Raw genomic sequence first — 22,087 nt, forward strand, 5'->3', positions numbered from 1 at the left:
TGTCCTAATTCTGATGTGTGCCATTATTACGGTAAACAAGTAATAATTGTAGATCAATTGCTGTTTGTATGTGGAATGTGAGTGTGGAAATCTGAAATTTCCCCTTTAAGGGATGAATAAAGGCTTATCTAATCTAATCTAATTTCAAGACGTTCTTTGGAATAGTTTACGAGGTCTATTAGAAAAGTATCCGACCTTATTATTTTTTTTAAAAACCATATGGATTTGAATCAAGTGTGATTGCGTCAGACAAGCTTGAACCCTCATGCGCATGCGTGAGTTTTTTCATGCCTGTCGGTTGCGTCATTCGCATTTGAGTGAGGTGTCATCCACCCCTCTCGGCGGATTTTTATTGCGAATAAATGTCTGAACGATTTGGAGCTTTGCTGCATCAATTTTTTTTCCAGAAACTGTGAGAGACCTCCAGGTGGACACCGTTCGAAAAATTAATATGGCTTTCAGGGCCGATTTTATGGGGATTAAACAGATTAAGGAGTGTTACTGCTGCTTTAAGGACTGCCCACAACTCCTGAGAGCGCGGCGCGCTCCCAGCCCCCATCGATAGGCTGACACCCCACTGAAACAACCAGATCATTTCCAGCGTGAAGGCTTTGTTGATCCGGGACCTCGTCTGACTTTCACAAAAAGGCAGAAGATGTGGACATCAGCACTTTTTCCGGCACATTCCACTGTTACAGGAGTTTTTTTCATGGAAAGAAAAGTGGAGGTACGCGCCACGGAGCCGTTCATTACACGGGACAAAACCACCTCGGTGTTGGTCTCTCAGGACAGCTTTCAGGTGGATTTCAGATGGATTCTGGTTGCTTTCCAGTCGTGTGAATATCCGATTGTGATTGTGCATGAACTGGACATGCCAGAACATGTCCTGTGAGGCTTCATCACGGCGTTTCTTTGCACCGAGCGGCTGCACCGCGGCGCGCGGAACTCCTCCGCACATCTGTCTTAATGTGCCGAAAAAGTGCTGATGTCCACGTCTTTTCACAATTCCTGTGCTAGTCAGATGACATACCAGATCAAGACAGCATCCAGTTTAAAAATGAATGGCACATTTCACGGTTACAGGAGTTTTTGTCATGGAAAGAGAAGCGGCTCCACCGTACGTCGCGATGCAGCCGCTCGGTGCAAAGAAACGCCGTGATGAAGCCTCACAGGACATGTTCTGGCATGTCCAGCTCATGCACAATCACAATCAGATATTCACACGACTGGAAAACAACCGGAATCCGTCTGAAATCCACCTGAAAGCTGTCCTGAGAGACTAACACCGAGGTGGTTTTGTCCCGCGTAATGAACGGCTCCGTGGCGCGTCCCCCGCTTTTCTTTCCATGAAAAAAACTCCTGTAACGGTGGAATGTGCCAGAAAAAGTGCTGATGTCCACATCTTCTGCCTTTTTGTGAAAGTCAGACGAGGTCCCGGATCAACAAAGCCTTCACGTTGGAAATGATCTGGTTGTTTCAGCGGGGTGTCAGCCTGTCGATGGGGGCTGGGAGCGCGCCGCACTCTCAGGAGTTGTGGGCAGTCCTTAAAGCGGCAGTAACACTCCTTAATCTGTTTAATCCCCATAAAATCGTCCCTGAAAGCCATATTAATTTTTCGAACGGTGTCCACCTGGAGGTCTCTCACAGTTTCTGAAAAAAAAGTGATGCAGCAAAGCTCCAAATCGTTCAGACATTTATTCGCAATAAAAATCCGCCGAGAAGGTGGACCAGTGCTCACACAAAGCCTGCTCACAGGCGAATGACGCAACCGACAGGCATGAAAAAACTCACGCATGCGCACGAGGGTTCAAGCTTCTCTGATGCAATCACACGTGATTCAAATCCATATGGTTTTTTAAAAAAATAATAAGGTCGGATACTTTTCTAATAGACCTTGTAGTTGACCTGAGAGTGACATTATTATGTTTGACTATTGGGTCTCTATGACACTTTCTTGTGCAATATGTAGACTCAGAGTGATGATCATTTACACAGAGATCAATAACACCAGGTGCTTTAATTTTATCAGGGTCAGTTACCAGAATCAAATCTAATAGGGTAAAGTATTTTTGGTCACTCTTTTGGTTCATCAGTTATTTGTTTGAGATCAAGCAATGACGTAAACTGAGTTAGGGATTTATACAGTGAGGATGGGTATGCAAAGTGGTTGTCCATCTCTCCAACCTTTGAGTTTCTTGTCTTCATCATGGATGCAAAGAACTCACTTTGATTTAGTCAAGTCTTATGCTTAAAAAAGAAAGAAAGAAAAGTATCACTGTGGACTTGCCTTCCTGAAACTCAATACAGACGAAACAAAACCGGTGTTTTGTTTCAGTTGTGGTCAAATGTTTACGTGCACTCATCATGGGCATGAATGTCACTGTAATTTTTGAGTTTCAATTAAGTCTTTGAACTGTTGCTTTGCCAGGGTTGAATGATTGTACAGCATACATCACTGATTACTTAAAACAAGATTTGGGTGCACACTCAGTGGGGAGGCATTAAAATGGGTTGCAACAATCTGTACATTCTTCACACCACTTGCTGTCTTAATAACGTAATGCTTCCATGTATTGGAAGTGCTCTCTGGATCAAAAGTTTGGAGGAATTTGCTTGTCAATGTCTGATGTATGACTCTTGTGATCTACTTTAAATGAAGTCATCATCATTAATAGCTCGTACACATGTAAATGTCAGTGATGTGGCCACAGGATATTATTACTGTTTCTCTTCCTTAAATTATTTGGCTTAACTGAGAAGAATTGTCTTTGTGATAAATATGCTCCAAGTTTTCTTGTACATTCCTGTACAGTAGGTGGAGGCATTTACCACATGAAGTATTACAATCTAACAGTTAATAGAAGAAGAAGAAGCTGAGCGCGTATCTTCATCAGCCCCGCCCCTTCAGTTTGTTACGCTGTCAACATGGCGTCGGGTTGTTCGGTGAGGCAAAGTTGGCGAAGAAGTGTTATTTTTGTGGGCATTTTTATTCATCTTTCAATCAACGGTTACGTGTCGCTTCCTGTAAACATAACGAATGGTATGTAGAATTTGTATGAATGTTGGTGCTGAGTTTTCCCCCACATTGAGGCACTGCTAACGCTAATTACTAGTTGGCACGTTCCCAGTGATTGTGATTATTGGCTGTTTTTAAACTTCGTGACAATTTTACACTGTTGTACAAACTAGAGACTGACTATTAGACTACAGTATTTTCTCGTCTAAGTATTAAAGTGCTACGGTTTAGTCTTTTTAATTACGGAGTGGCTATACGCTACGGAAGCGTATTGCATTCACTGGATAAAAAAAAATGACCGCTGATGTCATAATTACGAGAAAAGATGTCGTAATTATGAGATCAAGCTATTTTTTATTTATTGTGTGAGTGAGTGTGAGAGTGAGTGAGTTCGCTTCCGTACAATGTGCTTCTGTACGTCCAGTCCCTCGGTAAAGACAAGTGTGAGAGCGTCCGAGTCATAATCGAAAATCGGCCAATTTGTAACCTCCAACACTGCACTGTGATCCACACCACATCGCACACAAAGTGTGGATTTCCCACTAAACTGTTGCTGGTTGAATGAAACTCCTCCAGCGAGGCGAGGCACAGCTCGGGCACACAGACCGGCATTTGCCCGGGTGGGAGTGAGCCCCGTTGTGTCCCTCAGTGGTCGGTGGGTCTATGTGAGTGAAAGCTGGAAGACGCCCCGTGCTCCTCCCTGGACATTCATCCGGGAGCACTTCAGGGGAAAAATTCATACTTTGTGTTTGATTATAGTGTGTTATCATCGGCTGATGTTATCATCGGCCGTGTTATCATCTTATTAACACCTGTTCTTACAACCCCTGGCAAAAATTATGGCATCACCGGCCTCTGAGGATGGTCATTCAGTTGTTTAATTTTGTAGAAAAAAAGCAGATCACAGACATGACACAAAACTAAAGTCATTTCAAATGGCAACTTTCTGGCTTTAAGAAACACTATAAGAAATCAAGAAAAAAAAATTGTGGCAGTCAGTAACGGTTACTTTTTTAGACCAAGCAGAGGGAAAAAAATATGGAATCACTCAATTCTGAGGAAAAAATTATGGAATCATGAAAAACAAAAGAACGCTTCAACACATCACTAGTATTTTGTTGCACCACCTCTGGCTTTTATAACAGCTTGCAGTCTCTGAGGCATGGACTTCATGAGTGACAAACAGTACTCTTCATCAATCTGGCTCCAACTTTCTCTGATTGCTGTTGCCACATCAGCTTTGCAGGTTGGAGCCTTGTCATGGACCATTTTCTTCAACTTCTACCAAAGATTTTCAATTGGATTAAGATCTGGACTATTTGCAGGCCATGACATTGACCCTATGTGTCTTTTTGCAAGGAATGTTTTCACAGTTTTTGCTCTATGGCAAGATGCATTATCATCTTGAAAAATGATTTCATCATCCTCAAACATCCTTTCAATTGATGGGATAAGAAAAGTGTCCAAAATATCAATGTAAACTTGTGCATTTATTGATGATGTAATGACAGCCATCTCCCCAGTGCCTTTACCTGACATGCAGCCCCATATCATCAATGACTGTGGAAATTTACATGTTCTCTTCAGGCAGTTATCTTTATAAATCTCATTGGAACGGCACCAAACAAAAGTTCCAGCATCATCACCTTGCCCAATGCAGATTCGAGATTCATCACTGAATATGACTTTCATCCAGTCATCCACAGTCCACGATTGCTTTTCCTTAGCCCATTATAGCCTTGTTTTTTTCTGTTTAGGTGTTAATGATGGCTTTCGTTTAGCTTTTCTGTATGTAAATCCCATTTCCTTGAGGCAGTTTCTTACAGTTCGGTCACAGACGTTGACTCCAGTTTCCTCCCATTCGTTCCTCATTTGTTTTGTTGTGCATTTTCGATTTTTGAGACATATTGTTTTAAGTTTTCTGTCTTGATGCTTTGATGTCTTCCTTGGTCTACCAGTATGTTTGCCTTTAACAACCTTCCCATGTTGTTTGTATTTGGTCCAGAGTTTAGACACAGCTAACTGTGAACAACCAACATCTTTTGCAACATTGCGTGATGATTTACCCTCTTTTAAGAGTTTGATAATCTTCTTTGTTTCAATTGACATCTCTCGTGTTGGAGCCATGATTCATGTCAGTCCACTTGGTGCAACAGCTCTCCAAGGTGTGATCACTCGTTAGATGCAGACTAACAAGCAGATCTGATTTGATGCAGGTGTTAGTTTTTGGGGATAAAAATTTACAGGGTGATTCCATAATTTTTTCCTCAGACTTGAGTGATTCCATATTTTTTTTCCCTCTGCTTGGTCTAAAAAAGTAACTGTTACTGACTGCCACAATTATTTTTCCTGATTTCTTACAGTGTTTCTTAAAGCCAGAAAGTTGCCATTTGAAATGACTTTAGTTTTGTGTCATGTCTGTGATCTGTTTTTTTTCTACAAAATTAAACAACTGAATGAACATCCTCAGAGGCCGATGATTCCATAATTATTGCCAGGGGTTGTACATAAAACAATTTAGACACCTGATCTTCTCTCATAATTACGAGATCCTGATGTTGTAATTATGAAATTTTTTCTCGTAATTACGAGATCAGGATCTCTGTTACACCGGTCTCTTTTCACTGAGAGAGTCTCGCCAGAAACACAAACTGCTTTGACACTACAATGCCCACACACCCTCTTTTCAAGGCACCAGCTAGCTAGCAGCTATAAGAACAAGCCAACAAAGGCTTTATTTCTTACATGTTCATCATGGCAGAACTGACAAAAAGTGAAAGGGGTGGGGGCGCTGTCAGGACAAGAAAAAACATTGTGTGACTCAGTGAGGGGGTTATACACAAGTCTACCTTGGTCGAACTTTATCAAAATGACGAGAGCTGAAGGATGAAATTGTGCACAAAACATGCAGACCTGGCATACTTGTTGTTGCACTTGTAAGTATATTGAGATAAATTCTCGGTTCTTATGTATTTCTGTGAATTATTAATTTCTTGACATGGCCACAAATCGCTTGCCGGCTCTGTTGAGAAACAAAATTCACATGAACAGTGGGAGAAGAGGAGTTTCTCAATGAGTTTTTACAATAGGTTTGTGACACATGTACTCCAAGTTGTAGGGGAAGTTCCTTAGAGATGAAACAAACAAGAAAACTGCAAAAAACTGACCAGAGTTTCATACGAGGGCTGTCAATAAAGTATAGGTCCTTTTTATTTTTTCAAAAACTATATGGATTTCATTAATATATTTTTATGTCAGACATGCTTGAACCCTCGTGCGCATGCGTGAGTTTTTCCACGCCTGTCGGTGACGTCATTTGCCTGTGAGCACTCCTTGTGGGAGGAGTCGTCCAGCCCCTCATCAGAATTCCTTTGTCTGAGAAGTTGCTGAGAGACTGGCGCTTTGTTTGATCAAAATTTTTTCTAAACTTTTTTTCTAAATTTTTCTGGATTTTGAACTGAATGGATATGAATTTAATTGTGTAAACAGAAAAAATAAGAGTGGAGGAGGAGTGGCTGTGTATGTGGATAAGAACATGGATTATAAAATAGTAGACAATATGACAACTGTGATTGATAACTTATTAGAATGTATAACTATTGAAATATGTGAAGAAAAAAGCAAAAATGTATTAGTCAGCTGTATATATAGAGCACCAGGATCTAGTATTGAAACATTCACTGACTGTATGGGAAAAATGTTCTCAAAAACTAATCAAAAAACTGTGTTCATTTGTGGTGACTTAAATATTGATCTGCTCAATCCAAATAAGCATAAAATAACAGATGAATTTATCAGTATAATGTACAGTATGAGTTTATATCCAAAAATCACCAGGCCAAGCAGAATTACATCCCATAGTGCCACCTTAATTGATAATATATTCAGCAATGATATTGAGAATAGCACTGTGAGTGGATTATTAATCAATGACATTAGTGATCATCTACCAGTTTTCATCGTTTATAATAGAAACCATCGGCGGAATCAGCCAGAGGAGAAAATAAAATACAGGCGAGTGCGGACAGAGGAAAACATGAACACACTAAAGAAGGATTTACAGGAGCAAAACTGGGAAAAGGTATACAGTGAAAGTGATGTTGATAGTGCATATGAAATGTTTTTACAAATATTTACATCATTATATGATAAAAATTGTCCAATTAAACAAGACTACAGAAAACAAAAAATCCAAGCTCGACCATGGATGACGAAAGGGTTACGAAATGCATGTAATAAGAAAAATACACTGTATAGAGAATTCATAAAACTAAAGACTAAAGCGGCAGAAAATAGATATAAGAAATACAAAAATAGATTAACTAATATTATACGGGTATGTAGGAAGGAATATTATAGTAACATATTATATAATAACAAAAACAATATTAAAGGAATATGGGATATATTAAATAGCATTATCAAAAATGGTAATAAAAACAGAGTTACCCTCAGTATTTCATTGAAAATAATGTCAAGAAGGAAAATAAGGATGAGGTAGTCAACGGTTTTAATAATTTTTTTGTAAATATTGGACCAAGCTTGGCAGAAAAAATTCCCGATTCCCAACCTGAGGATTGGGATAATAATCTCATAGAAAGAAATCCCTGTTCAATGTTCCTCACAGCAGTGGATGGAAATGAAATTATAGACATTGTGAATAATTGTAAATATAAAACATCTACCGATTTAAATGAAATTGATATGGTGGTGGTAAAACAGGTCATTGAATGGATTGCAGAACCATTAACATACATCTGTAACTTATCATTTCAAACCGGTAAATTTCCCAATCAAATGAAAATAGCTAAGGTTGTGCCGCTGTATAAGACTGGGGATAGACACCACTTCACAAATTATAGACCTGTTTCTTTGCTTCCACAATTTTCCAAATTATTAGAAAAGTTATTCAATAATAGATTAGACACATTCATAAATAAACATATATTACTTACTGATAGTCAATATGGATTCAGAGCACATAGTTCAACATCACTTGCATTAATAGAATCAGTTGAGGAGATTACAAACGCCATAGACCACAAATTACATTCAGTTGGAATATTTATAGACCTTAAAAAGGCTTTTGATACAATTAATCATGACATATTAATCAATAAACTTGAACAGTATGGGATTAGGGGGTTGGTGTTGCACTGGGTGAGAAGCTACTTAAGTAACAGAAAACAGTTTGTGAAGTTGGGGGAATATACATCATCATGCTTGGACAATGCTTGTGGCGTCCCACAGGGGTCAGTATTGGGTCCAAAACTGTTTCTAATTTATATAAATGATATTGTCAATGTTTCCAAAATATTAAAATTAGTATTATTTGCAGATGACACAAGCATTTTTTGTTCAGGGGGGGATTTGCAGGAGTTACTGAGGAGGATCAGTATAGAAATGGGAAAATTGAAAATATGGTTTGACAGAAACAAATTATCATTAAACTTAAGTAAAACAAAATACATGTTATTTGGCTATTGTAATACAGACATACAGGTTCAGTTACAAGTCGAGGGGGTAGATATTGAAAGGGTACATGAAAATAAGTTTCTGGGGGTGATAATAGATGATAAGATAAACTGGAAGACTCATATAAAACATGTCAACTGTCAAGAAGCATTTCAGTTCTAAACAAAGCGAAACATATTCTGGACCACAACTCACTTTGCATTCTATACTGCTCACTGGTTTTACCATATTTACAGTACTGTGCAGAGGTATGGGGTAATACTTATAAAGGTACAACACAATCATTATCAGTAATGCAGAAAAGAGCTATAAGAATTATTCATAATACTGGCTATAGAGATCATACAAATCCACTATTTTTACAATCCAAATTCTTAAAATTCACAGACTTGGTTCATTTTCAAACAGTACAAATTGTGTATAAAGCAATAAACAATTTACTTCCAGCAAATATTAAAAATATGTTTTTTAACAGATCAGGGGATTACAGTCTGAGGGGGAAATTTAATTTAAAGCATCAGTGGGCACGAACAACATTAAAAGGTTTCTGTATTTCTGTCTGTGGGGTGAGGATGTGGAACAGATTGGGAGTGGGGCTCAAGCAATGTCCAAGCATGAACCAGTTCAAACAGCGGTACAAAAATATGTTTTTTTCTGGGTATAGGGAGGAGGAAGGGTAATGAGGGTTAGGGTGTTTTTGTTTTTTGCTTCGGCTTGTAAATATATAGTATTTTGTATGTAAGTAGGTATGTGTAGGTGTATATTTATGTTTGTGTATATATATGTGTATATATGTATATGTGTATATATGTGTATGTATATGTGTATGTATGTTGATGTGTGTATGTATATATGTATGTGTATGTGTAAACGCAACACTTTTGGTTTTGCTCCCATTTTGTATGAGATGAACTCAAAGATCTAAAACTTTTTCAACATATACAATATCACCATTTCTCTCAAATACTGTGCACAAACCAGTCTAAATCTGTGATAGTGAGCACTTCTCCTTTGCTGAGATAATCCATCCCACCTCACAGGTGTGCCATATCAAGATGCTGATTAGACACCATGATTAGTGCACAGGTGTGCCTTAGACTGCCCACAATAAAAGGCCACTCTGAAAGGTGCAGTTTTATCACACAGCACAATGCCACAGATGTCGCAAGATTTGAGGGAGCGTGCAATTGGCATGCTGACAGCAGGAATGTCAACCAGAACTGTTGCTCGTGTATTGAATGTTCATTTCTCTACCATAAGCCGTCTCCAAAGGCGTTTCAGAGAATTTGGCAGTACATCCAACCAGCCTCACAACCGCAGACCACGTGTAACCACACCAGCCCAGGACCTCCACATCCAGCATGTTCACCTCCAAGATCGTCTGAGACCAGCCACTCGGACAGCTACTGGAACAATCGGTTTGCATAACCAAAGAATTTCTGCACAAACTGTCAGAAACTGTCTCAGGGAAGCTCATCTGCATGCTCGTCGTCCTCATCGGGGTCTCGACCTGACTCCAGTTCGTCGTCGTAACCGATTTGAGTGGGCAAATGCTCACATTCGCTGCTGTTTGGTACTTTGGAGAGGTGTTTGTTGGGTATTTTCTCCTCCAAACATTTTTAAAACCTTTAACAAGACAAACATAGTCAAGAAACACCAGTGAGACAGAAAGTCAAATATTACGCGCGGAGTGCGGCCAGGCTGTACACCAAGGCTACACTAAAGTCTGGCCTGCTTTTCCGCTCTTTTTATTAAGAGACGCCCTCATCACATAAACAAGAAACTTGTCCTAAGGGTGGGGGTAATGACGCAAGACAAGTTTCTTCCCATAACATAAACGCATACGTCAATAAGTGCAGCTGTAAGGAAGAACACTTCAGGTCAGCACATCTCGTTCGTCTGTTGCAGGTATCAGCTGTTCTGCATCTGCCTGAAGTGTCCTGTCTTCCACACTCCTTCACACTAAACACCACATCACAAACGTCAAAACAAAATTGAATTCTCAGGATTGCATTAAGACAGGTGCAAAACAGCACATCTCCGTTCTCATGAGAAAGAAGACAAAGCTAAACAAGGTTGAATAACACGTACGTTCTCAGGGTGAAGTGCAAAACAGCACAACACCGTTCTCATGAGAAAGAAGGCAAATGTACAAACGTTTAACAGTGATAACATATATACAAAATCTCTAACATTCCCCTCCTGTTTATCGCCTGTTAAAACATACAGTAGGCATCACTCAGCTTAGCACTTCTTTTTGAGATTTTCACTAAGAGGTTCATCATGGTATGTTTTCTCTAGGCTTACACCCCAGAGGTGATGTCATCATTGTCACCATCATCGGTGTCTGGGTCATCATACTTCCATTGGTCTGGGTACAGGTCAGGAGAGCCATCGTCCTCCTTGTCATCATCTGTCCCCAGAAGTGGATATGATGCTGGACCCCCTCCTGGTCCTGGACTTATTGCTGTGGTTATCATTCTATTTACAAGGCCTCGGAGACATGGAATACAACAACATCCACACAATGTTAGAATTGCAGCAAATACTGCTATAGACACTAATAGTGAAGAAATCAAAGACCTCCATTTTCCCATCCCTTCCAGCCACCAATCCCAGCCTTCGGTGTTTACTCCACTGTGCTCTTTCATCTTCCTGTTCAACGTCCTCAGCCCGTCAATGGCTTGAGTGAGACTGCCGTCTGCAGCTGTGTTGTTGGGAATGAATGTGCAGCATTGTTCTCCGAACATGGCACAAACACCTCCTTTCTCTGCCAACAACATATCCAGAGCAATGCGATTCTGGAAGGCCATAAGGGACGTGGCTTCTAACTGTGAATGGACAGCCTTAAATCCTTCCTCAGTCCAATTTCCTAATTTCTGTACATTGTAGTGGATGTAGTTTATTCTGTCCACGTTTTTATTAATTGAGCACCACCAACAGATGGAAGATTCGAATCCAGCTGCTATTTGATTAACCAGTTTATACTCGTCAGGCACTCCCCTGGGGACTCCTATTGCGTCAATATATGTTGGATTTCCCACTCCTTTCCAATCTCTTTTCACTCTATGTCTGGCTACGCCTTTCTGCCAATCTTCAGGAATAAGAGAGGCTGCATATGTCGTAACGTCTTCAGGGGTCATGGGTATGGCTTCAACTGGTAACAATAATGATATTAATGCACAATCGACTGTGTACTCAGTGTGTACTCAGCCAACACAAAAAGCTTCATGCCCCATTTAGTTGGCCTGTCTTTCATGTACTGTGTCATTCCAGTTTTTGCCTTTGTTGTCACCATCCTTTCATCCACTTAGGTTCTTAATCCTTTAGTTGTTCCCGGTGTGTAGTGAGCACCTTGTATGGCAGCACCCTGACATCGGGGCTTTGAACGTCTGTTGCAGATGGAAAAGCGCTATATGAATGCAGTCCATCCACTGTCAGCTCCCTCCTTGGGTGGTAATATCCCTGGCAGGCACCGAGGATGTCATTATAAAGAGGCCTGACTCGAAACAGTTCGTCATGGCCAGGTGTTCCCATTTTCCTGTCATTTTTTTGTACCCTCATCTAGATCACTCAGGTGGATGTTCCAAAATATGGATCTAAATATGTCTCTGGTCATTACTTTAGCTGGAAGGGGCACAGACAAAATATGATTTTGTTTTGAGTAGTCCTGGGGACTTGGCAGTGACACCAATGACATGTACATCAAAATCCCCCAAAATTTCTGCTGGTCGGTAGGTGTTCAAATACTTATTTGCAGCAGTAACATGCAAATAAATTATTTAAAAAAATCATACATTGTGATTTCCGGATTTTTTTTTTTAGATTATGTCTCTCACAGTGGACATGCACCTAAGATGAAAATTTCAGACCCCTCCATGATTTCTAAGTGGGAGAACTTGCAAAATCGCAGGGTGTTCAAATACTTATTTTCCTCACTGTATTAAAAATACATGGATGACATAAGAAAGTGAAAACGCCTATTTCCATTGTGGTCCATTTAAAAAATCAAATGACAAAATAGAAGTAATAATGAAATAAAATGATAGAAAAACCTGACATTTCCGATCTTAAATGCAGTAATAATGTTCCTGTGTTACATTGAGTTATGGCCATGTCATGTTGTGGTGGAAGGAATAACAAAGCATAAGAGAAAACCCAGTTGTTTGGTAAGATATGAATTATAGATACTTAGGTTTTTCATCTAAATTCTTTGTGTGTATGACCTGGCGTCTAAATTTTAATGGCTGAGTTTCTTACACATGGTTCAGTACTAAAACCTGTAACTGCTGCTGCCACAAAGATCCCCAGTTTAATTTTTTTTTTCCCCACATACATGAATGGCCTCTTTCTTCTCTTGGGCACTTATTAATCAGAGCTTCAAGTCCCCAGTGTTCTTTCTCCCATATATTCCTGAGCAACGCTTTCCAGGCTCGCATGATGAAATGTTGACCCTTGCTGAATAAATGTTGTTAGTGTTTCAGGAAGCATTGCACAAAGTTCAAACCTTATGAGGTTACAGCCCAGAACTGAGTTAGCTGTTGGAATTCTTGAAAATGCATAATGACGCATTGAACACTGTTGATGCAAGTGGTTGCAGAACTGTAATGGTTGCCCAAGGGCACTGTTAGTATGTACACTTCAAGGACCGTAGTTTAGGTGATCCAGTTTAGGGCTGCAACTATTGATTATTTCAGTTGATTTAATGGTCTTCTGAATGTTTTGCTGCTAAGTAATTGCATGAGACAGAGGTTTGACAAAAATAATGTGTAAATTCTGTTTACAAAATAAGATTATGTTTTGCTTGAAATGTTGAAGTCTCTGGCTTCATTACATCAGGATGAATTTGTTGTGGTCGAGTTTCATTGTTAGTACTTCAATGCTGAACTCTTATTGATCATTCAGTTTTAATTTCAAATTCTTCATATAGCATTAAATTACAACACAAATGTTAAATCATACAGAACAGTTTGTTCAAGATCAGAGTACCAGAGAGGTAGTTCATGTCATTTCCTATTTTTTGTTAAAGACTGAATAATGGAGACTGCTGTTGATCCATCTTTTAGCAATTTTGAACAAACTTGGTATATGCAGTAGTTATGACCATCATCGGCACCAGATTTGAGCAGAGTGAATTTTTTTTTTAATCTGTTCAAAAACTTTATCCCGATTCACCAAATGCTTGTCATTACACGGTCATGTCTCGGTGTTTGTAGACTTAACGGCTTCAATCATGTTCAAACATCTTCAAACCGGGTAGTCCTAGTGAGTACAGCTTGATACTTTTTTGATTGGGCTCCACTGGGGTACAAATTTGAAGCAAAAGCAGCATTTGCTGTGGCTGAGAAAGCAGCCAGGCACAGCTGTGCCTTTGTTTTCAGGTGAGTTGCCAGGTATGCGCTTTATAAGTCAGCCTGGTAGGAGGCATGCTGGAGTATGCTGTTTCATCCTGTTTTTGCACTTTTTCTGGATCATGGGGGATCATAATAGAATGGTGCCCTGTGGAACAGGGGTGTTATGCATCATCCCAGTCCATTTAGCTCTAAATGGGTGACACATAGGCTGGGGAAATGAGACAGACTAGTAGGGTTTGCAGTTGGGGTCGCCACATCAGATCCAACATGGACCTGCATGTTGATTCTTGCACAATTTTTACGCCAGATGCCGTTCCTGATGCAACTCCACATTACATGGAGAAATGTGGCAGGGGTGGGGTTTGAACCAGGAACCTTCAGCCGGCGCGGCGTGCCGCCACAGGAAAAACACCACCATTGGAGGCCTTAAGGACAAGTTGGAACATGTCCAGCTGTTAAACAATTTCTCAGATACTCACTCTACTGAAAGCCATCAAAAGCCACCTGGTTTTTACAAATGGTTATCAACACAGAGGTGTTTTTCCTTTTCACGTGTGTATATATGTATATTCATTCAGGGCTCTCCCTAAGCAGTGAATAAATAAATGCGTTGTGCCATCATGCAGATATTCAAATTTAGGGTGTTTCCGCTTTCTTTTCCCAGGTAATTTATTTATTTATTTATTTTGCATTGTTAGGACTTTCAGAGCTTTCTCAGACCATAAGCTCTGGCGGTCACCCAAAAAAATCCTCAGTCATTGGACGGGCTACATGGGCATATGAACACAGCCTGTGAAAAACTGGGCTGTGGAGTGTAGCTTTTCCGCAAAAGCCCCATTGATAAATCTACTGTGCACTCTGTTGACGAATAAATGAAAACTGATTGAATCCGATAAGGATCAACCTGATACAGGTATTTTTGGAGTAGTTAAACTTGATTCACTTAAAATGTGCATCCTACTGTGAGGTAGAGAGCAGTCGGTGGATCAACACACAGTGCATTGTGTTTTAAAAATACAGATACACACTGCTTCACTTTAAATATGCAATAATTCTATTTTAGATGATCAACAGTGTGCATCTGTCTCGCCGTTTGATAATGTGGAGTTTATAAGAACAGCCAGTGAACTCTTTCTTTTAAGAGACTTTATTTTATTGTGTGCACCGCTTAGCTCCTTCCACTGGATATGCACATGCCTGGAATGTTCTGATTTTCATTTGATCAAATAATTTGATTTCAAAACCCTTTCTAGATAAATACATTCATCCTACATACATTCAGGTTCGGAGTCCTGATCAGCAAACACTTGTAAACCGTTGGAATGACTTGTATTTTTCAGATTTGAAATAAAATCATTCTTGTCACCTCACCACACAATGTGGACATCCTCATCTTTTAACATTATCTTAGAATTTTGTTCTCATGTGTATATCACAAGAGCATATTAACAAATACAGAAAGGCCTTACCTTCTTGCAGGCAATTGCATGTGTGTAAAAAAACAAAACACATATACATACATACACACACACACACACACACATATATATATATATATATATGTATATATATATATATATATATATATATATATATATATATATGTTAATTTAAATGAAATGACAGCTGGAATAAAAAATGTCTTTTGACATTTGAATCTTTATTTATTCAAGATGATTGTTGTGGTTTTCTTTTCTGACAGGTGCACCTAAGGAGCCACTTGCAAGTTTTTCTGTGACTTCTTTGGACACGGCAGCAAGCAAGGATAAAGTGGAGCCTGTAGCATCTAAACAGAATCCTACAGTATCATCAGATTCAACAAGTCCTGAAAAAACCTCCAATAACTCCACAATAACCAATGCAGAGCCACCAAAAGACAGCAAGACGACTAGTGTGTCAAAAACATCCACAGAGAACAAAGGCAGAAGTCAAGTCACCATTATTGGTACTTCTGAGATACAAAACACACCACTCAGTGACCGGAATTCAACAAGTACAGATGACTCAGGAGGCAATGTTAAGGCACAAGGTATACCTGCTGTTTCTCAGGATGTTCCGGCTTCTCATCCAGAATCTGCTGTGAAAAAACCCACAACAGCCAAACCTACAACAGATAATGCAGAAGCTCCTGTTTCTAACTCCAAAACCTCCACCCAACAGAACCTGTCCACAGTGGACAACAATGATGCAAGTATACTGCTGAACAGTGACGAAGAACTAGGACCACCTCAGTCACCCGATGATGATGAAGACGGTGATGATGATGGTTATGGAGATGATGATGCCACCGATAGAGATGATGATGCTGGTGACTTAATTGAACAGTCTCTGAGCGAAAATGATCAGAGGAACAATGGCCAGCTGCAGCCAGACAGGACACACGAGGAGCCAAACAGGGAGCATGGTTATAATGCCAAAGGCCTCTACAACTCAGAAGACGAGGACTCACACTTCTTCTTCCATCTGGTTATACTGGCTTTTCTGGTGGCCATAGTTTACATCACATACCACAACAAGAGGAAGGTGAGTGCCAACATGAAGACCCCACATACTGATGTAAAGAATGAGCCTAAATAACAATTATGCAGTATTCTGTCGGGATCAAAGATCAGGCTGGAAACCAGCTCTGATCTCCCAAATCAATTAAAAAGCCTCTCAGGCAGCCACCAATATAGTTTTGAAAAGCGCTGTTCCAACCAAACACGAATATTAAGTTAATACAAAAGACCGTTACGAAGTTCATGATCTGAACTTTAAAAAAAATTATTTCACTAGCAGGTCATAGTTTTCAAAAAATTTTGTAAGATCTAATTATCAATACATTCTGCTTAAATTGAATAAATTCGGGAAAACTTGCACCATTTTAAAGTGCAACTGACATGTTTTTTCTTTTTGCCCCTGATGCACATTATTTTTTGGTAGTATGTGTTTTCTTCTGTTGAAAAACAAACAAACAAAAAAGAAATCACAAGTTCAAGTTTAGGGCATTCATTCTGTTTCCTGATAATTTTGCTTAAAATGATTGAAATTCATCAGTTTGCAGCTATGGAGTGATTTCTCTTGTCTCCGATTTCCTGCGTAAGCTCATAAAAGCAGGTATCTTGCGCAAGACTCGCATGTAACTGTCACTCAATAAATAAAGCCCTGTTATTGATAGAATCTCATAAAGCAGGCATCTCTCGATGGTTTAACATGCAAGACTTGCATGTCATTGGCCTGGTTAACCATCACACAAAAAATAAAGTGCTGCAATTGGTAGAATAGCTGACACCACGCAAAGGTTTAAGAGGAAAGTACACAAACACCTTCAGCTGACTCTGCTCACGTGAATCGCGAGAAAGCGCAAACGAGAAACAAATCGTGAGAAAGCGCAAACGAGAAACAAAGCCTGCGGATCAGAGGACTGTTTTGTTTTTTGTGCCATCTCTGGCGGTAACCATCGTCGGAGAAACGGAGAACTGTCGGAACCTCCCGAATGCTGCACTCGGCGACCGCAGGGAGGTGCCAAGCAGGCAGAAGAAAAAAGCTGTGAATAGATGTTTTCATTGAGAAAATGGCTCAAAATTATTATTTTTTATAAGTACTCATTATACAAGTACGAGGTCTATTAGAAAAGTATCCGACCTTATTTTTTTCAAAAACCATATGGATTTGAATCACGTGTGATTGCGTCAGACAAGCTTGAACCCTCGTGCGCATGCGTGAGTTTTTCCACGCCTGTCGGTTGCGTCATTCGCCTGTGAGCAGGCTTTCGGAATTCCTCCGCACGTCTGTCTCAATGTGCCAAAAAAGTGCTGATGTCCACGTCTTTTCACAATTCCTGTGCTAGTCAGACGACTTCCCGGATAAAACACAGCGTCCAGTTTGGAAATGAACAGCACATTCCACTGTTACAGGAGTTTTTGTCATGGAAAGAGGAGAGGAGGCTTCGCGCGTCACGGCGGTGCCGCATGGCGCACAGCAACGCCGTGATGAAGCCTCACGGGACATGTTCTGGCATGTCCAGGCACATCCACAATTTCTCGGATAATCACTCGATGGAAAAACCACCGACAGCTGTCTGAACGCCATCTCAAAGCCGTCCTGTGAGACCAAAACGGAGGTGGTTTTGTCTCGCTCCAGTAGCGAATCCTTCGTGACGCGCGAAGCCTCCGCTCGGCTTTCCATGACAAAATCTCTTGTTAAAAGTGAAATCTGCCGGAAAATGGTTGCTGTCCAGCTCTTGTGATAACCAGAGAAATGGTACACGATGGTCACGGATCCATACAGCCATCCGTTTAGAAATGAAATGGTCGTTCAGCCTGTCGATGGCGGCTTCAGAGCGCGGCGCACCCCACAGCCGCTGGGGGCCGTCCTTAAAGTGACAGTAACACTCCTTATTCTCTACCAAGCCCGTAACATTTTCACCGAAAGCCAGATAAATTTTTCTAATGGTTTCCAGCTGCCAGTCTAACAGTTTCTGAAAAAATTCTGATGGAAAAAAAGCCCAAATCATTCCACCATTTCCTGACAATGAAAATCCGACGAGGGGGCTGGACCACTCCTCACTCAAAGCCTGCTCACAGGCGAATGACGCAACCGACAGGCGTGGAAAAACTCATGCATGCGCACGAGGGTTCAAGATCGATACTTCCATGCAAGTAATCTTTAATTATTACATTTTTTTTTTTTTTTCCAATTTGTGGGTAACCAAGCAGAATGTGTGTTTTTTTTTTTTTTTTTTTTTTTTTTTCCCTAGTCTCTTCTCCCTATGAAGTTACAGGAAATGGCTTCTGTTGGTATTTAAATAAGGCAAAATGCTGCAGTTTCTCCTCAGTTGGAATAAAAAATAAAAAAGTTTCAGTGATGCTCCCTACACCCAAGTGCCACTATGCTCTAAATTTCTGGGGAGAGGCCTGCCATGTGGCACTGCCTTTGCCTTGCAAAGCCAAAAGCAGCTGAAACAGGGAGATTTTAATGTGACATGTGACGTTACAGACGGAATGGGGAATGGCATTTGGTTGCGGGTTTGTGAAATTTTGTGTGTTTAATCAACTGAGTCGGTGGCAACAATGCTCAAACACTGGTTGCCAACTGCTGATAAGCTTCATAGGATAACCACTCGCCATGTCATCACATGTTGATTTGCGGCCCATCGAATGAATGAGTCAAGCGGATGAGGACTAATAATGGATTTACAAAAGTGCCATTTTTGTAGAGGCAAAATTACTGCCAAAATACTTGTGGACCTGACTCGTTACAAGACTACACATTTGCCATGTTGCAGTCGCAATATCTCTCACAATAACTGCAACATTAATTTTCAATTTGTTGTACACCCCTACTAAGAACTATTTGATTAAATGATAAAATAATTGAGTGATTATAAAAATAATCATTAGTTTTATCCCTATTTAACATGCAAACAAGTCAAAATATTTGTGAAATGGTATTTTTACATGTACGGGGACCTCCGGTTGTGTACATGTATGCAACAGAATACACAAGACAAATTTGGTCCTAGCACCACATTGGAGATGTCAGATGCGGCACGAGCACAGTCACCACAAACTGCTGACGCTCATCTTTCGAAGCAAACAGGAAATCCAGGCAGGATTTCCCGTTTCAATTGAATTTGACTAATGATTTCAGGTATTGTTTTTCTGCTATAGTTGAAGTCTTTTCATTTCAGCTAACACACCGTTCATTGTACATTGCATCCTTACAGATTCTTCTACTGGCTCAAAGCCATCGCTGGAGGGAGAATCTGTGTTCTCGCAACACGGTAGATTATCACCGCCTGGACCAAAACGTCAACGAGGCCATGCCTTCCCTGAAAATAACACGAGACTACGTTTTTTGATCCTTATTCAAGAGAACACTACATTAGTACATGTGCCAGTCAGGAAGTTTGACCTAATCGGTACCACTTAAGGGGAAAAAAACGACACTTAGAATCCAGCCTCAGTGTATCATGGCCTACACAAAAATGTATGCTCGCCATCCCAGGGTGGTAGCTGTAGCCATGTAGGGGTCAATGAAGAGTTACACAGAGGTCAAACTTTAAAAATGTTCCAATCATGTTGAAAACTGTATCACATTATTTGTCTGATCATAACAATTACAAAAAGGTATAGTTTGGACTATCTATGATGGAATGCTCTGGAGTTATGGGGTCAAAACGGCAAAAATTGTGACAAAGGTCAGTTTTAGTTTGTACAGGGGTCAAAAGTTAAAGTTGCTCCAATTTCAGCAAAAAATTATGCAAATTATTGGTTGAAATAAAAGGATCAATAAATGGTTTGACTGTGTTGAATGCTTTGTCTCCAAAGTAAAGGTCAAACAAGGTCAACATCCATTGAATTCTGACATATGGTACCCTGTCGCATGATAACTAAGCATGATAGATGGTGCAAACTATTCCTTTTTATAACCCTATTAACCCAAACAATATATTGCATTTTTTTTTTTTTTTACTGAAATTGGAGCAACTTTAATATTTGACCCCTGTATAAACTGAAATTGACCTTTGTCACCATTTTTTGCTGTTTTGACCCCATAACTCCAGAACATTCTGTCATAGATAGTTCAAACTATACCTTTTTTGGAATCGTTATGATCAGACAAGTAATGTGATATTGTTTTAAACATGATTGGAGCATTTTTAAAGTTTGACCTCTGTGTAATTCTTCATTGCTCCCTACCTGGCTACAGCTACCACCTTGGGATGGCTATCATACATTTTGCGTAGGCCATGATACACTGAGGCTGGATTCTATCGTTTTTTTCCCCTTAAGTGGTACCGAAAAACCTGCTTGGCCCATGGACTACATCAACATGAGCCAACTTGCCTTCCTGCCAGACCAGTGGCAAATGTCGCATGCTTTGTTGAGATTTTATTTGTTTGTTTTTTTTTTTGGATGGGGGATGGTTTTAGAAATGTGTAACATTTCCTGTACAGTGGTCCCTCATTTATCGCGGGAGTTACGTTCTAAAAATAACCCGCGATAAGCGAAATCTGCGAAGTAGCCAACGCTATTTTCTGCAATTATTATAGATGTTTTAAGGCTGTAAAACCCCTCACTACACACTTTATACACTTTTCTCAAATAGGCATTAACATTTTCTCAGTTTTCTCTCCTGTGGTAAACACTCTCTTTTTTCGTCTGTGCGAGAAGATTATAAACAGACACGCAGAACTCTCCGTTCGCTCACTGCCTCCGGAGGTACGGATGCGGGACCCGCAAAGAATCCAAGTCCTCTCTCGGTGGCCACGGAGCTCTGCGGCTGCGGTCAACATCTGCATTCAAAACAGCGAGCGTAGTCTCTGGACCTGTTGCCAGATTTGGCGCAGGTCCGCACAGCAGACAGGAAGGCGGTGTGAGTGGCGCGCTGCTGCGTTTACCGAGCCCGCAGACTCAGTAAGCGCATCGGAGGCAGTGAGAGCAGTCGCGGTGATGCAGACCGGTGCCGCGACCGGCCCACCTGATAAGGATGCAGAACACAATGTGCTGTTAAAAAAAAAAAAGCATGCAAAATTGCACTAAAAAAATACGCGAAACTGCAAGGCTGCGAAAGGTGAACCGCGTTATAGCTAGGGACCACTGTACTTATTTTTGGGATTTTTTGTTATTAGTTATATCAGTCAATTTCTAAGTGAAAATTTGTATGATTTATTTGAACTATTTTCATTTGTCTTGCGTGTCTTAAAAGATAATATTTCTGCCTTGGGATCCTTTGCCATCAGTTTTTCCCTCTTGCACACTTTGTTTTAATGGTAAAAATGTTACAGAAAAAAAAAAAAAAACTTCACTAGAGGATCATTTGTCCTGCAGTTAACAGAGTTTTCCTTTTAGCTGAAGCCAACCTCTTATTTACCCATGCTTGTGGTGGTGTAATTATTCCCATATATAACTATTTAAGGATAGGAATGAAATGATGATTTAAAAAAAAAAACCCTGATGCACATTCATTCATAAACGCCTTTATCCCTCTTACTAAACTTATCTGTAAATTGCTGCACACTGAAAACAATTAGGCATTAAAAATTTAAGTGTAAAATTATGAATTTTTATTTTATCTTGTTTAATGCTAATCAGTGGTTGTTAGAGGCCAAAATGTTTTTGTTTTTCTAATGTAGAAATAATTGTGGTTTGAAACCTTTGTGCAGAGTTTATTTTTGTTCCTGAGTTAAAGCATTTTTTGATCATTAAAGGAGTGCTCCATCGTTGTTAATGTGCATTAACTGGTGTTTTCATGGTGT

At 40.0% G+C, this 22,087-nt stretch overlaps 1 protein-coding gene across 2 annotated transcripts; it reads left to right on the plus strand.

Annotated features, from left to right (window-relative positions):
* Nucleotides 1–2,889: 2,889 nt before the first annotated feature.
* On the plus strand, nt 2,890–20,729 carry c9h5orf15 (chromosome 9 C5orf15 homolog). Of its 2 annotated transcripts, XM_034177977.1 has the most exons (4): nt 2,890–3,040; nt 15,548–16,368; nt 19,553–19,710; nt 20,653–20,729. In XM_034177977.1, the coding sequence occupies exons 1-3, from the start codon at nt 2,926–2,928 to the stop codon at nt 19,685–19,687; spliced, it is 1,071 nt and encodes a 356-aa protein (XP_034033868.1). In that variant the 5' UTR covers nt 2,890–2,925; the 3' UTR covers nt 19,688–19,710; nt 20,653–20,729. The 2 variants fall into 2 exon arrangements, with proteins under 2 accessions (XP_034033868.1, XP_034033869.1); XM_034177978.1 differs by lacking the exon at nt 20,653–20,729 and having other exon boundaries at nt 19,553–19,711.
* The last annotated feature ends 1,358 nt before the right edge of the window (nt 20,730–22,087 follow it).

The sequence above is a fragment of the Thalassophryne amazonica genome, chromosome 9, assembly GCF_902500255.1.
Source record: "Thalassophryne amazonica chromosome 9, fThaAma1.1, whole genome shotgun sequence".
Classification (NCBI taxonomy): Eukaryota; Metazoa; Chordata; class Actinopteri; order Batrachoidiformes; family Batrachoididae; genus Thalassophryne; species Thalassophryne amazonica.

Bases quoted from the DNA above. Each gene is read 5' to 3' on its own strand.
- c9h5orf15 (XM_034177977.1), top strand. From the start codon at position 2,926: ATGGCGTCGGGTTGTTCGGTGAGGCAAAGTTGGCGAAGAAGTGTTATT. The intron at 3,041-15,547 runs GTATGTAGAATT...CTTTTCTGACAG, and splicing joins TCCTGTAAACATAACGAATG to GTGCACCTAAGGAGCCACTT. The intron at 16,369-19,552 runs GTGAGTGCCAAC...GCATCCTTACAG, and splicing joins CATACCACAACAAGAGGAAG to ATTCTTCTACTGGCTCAAAG.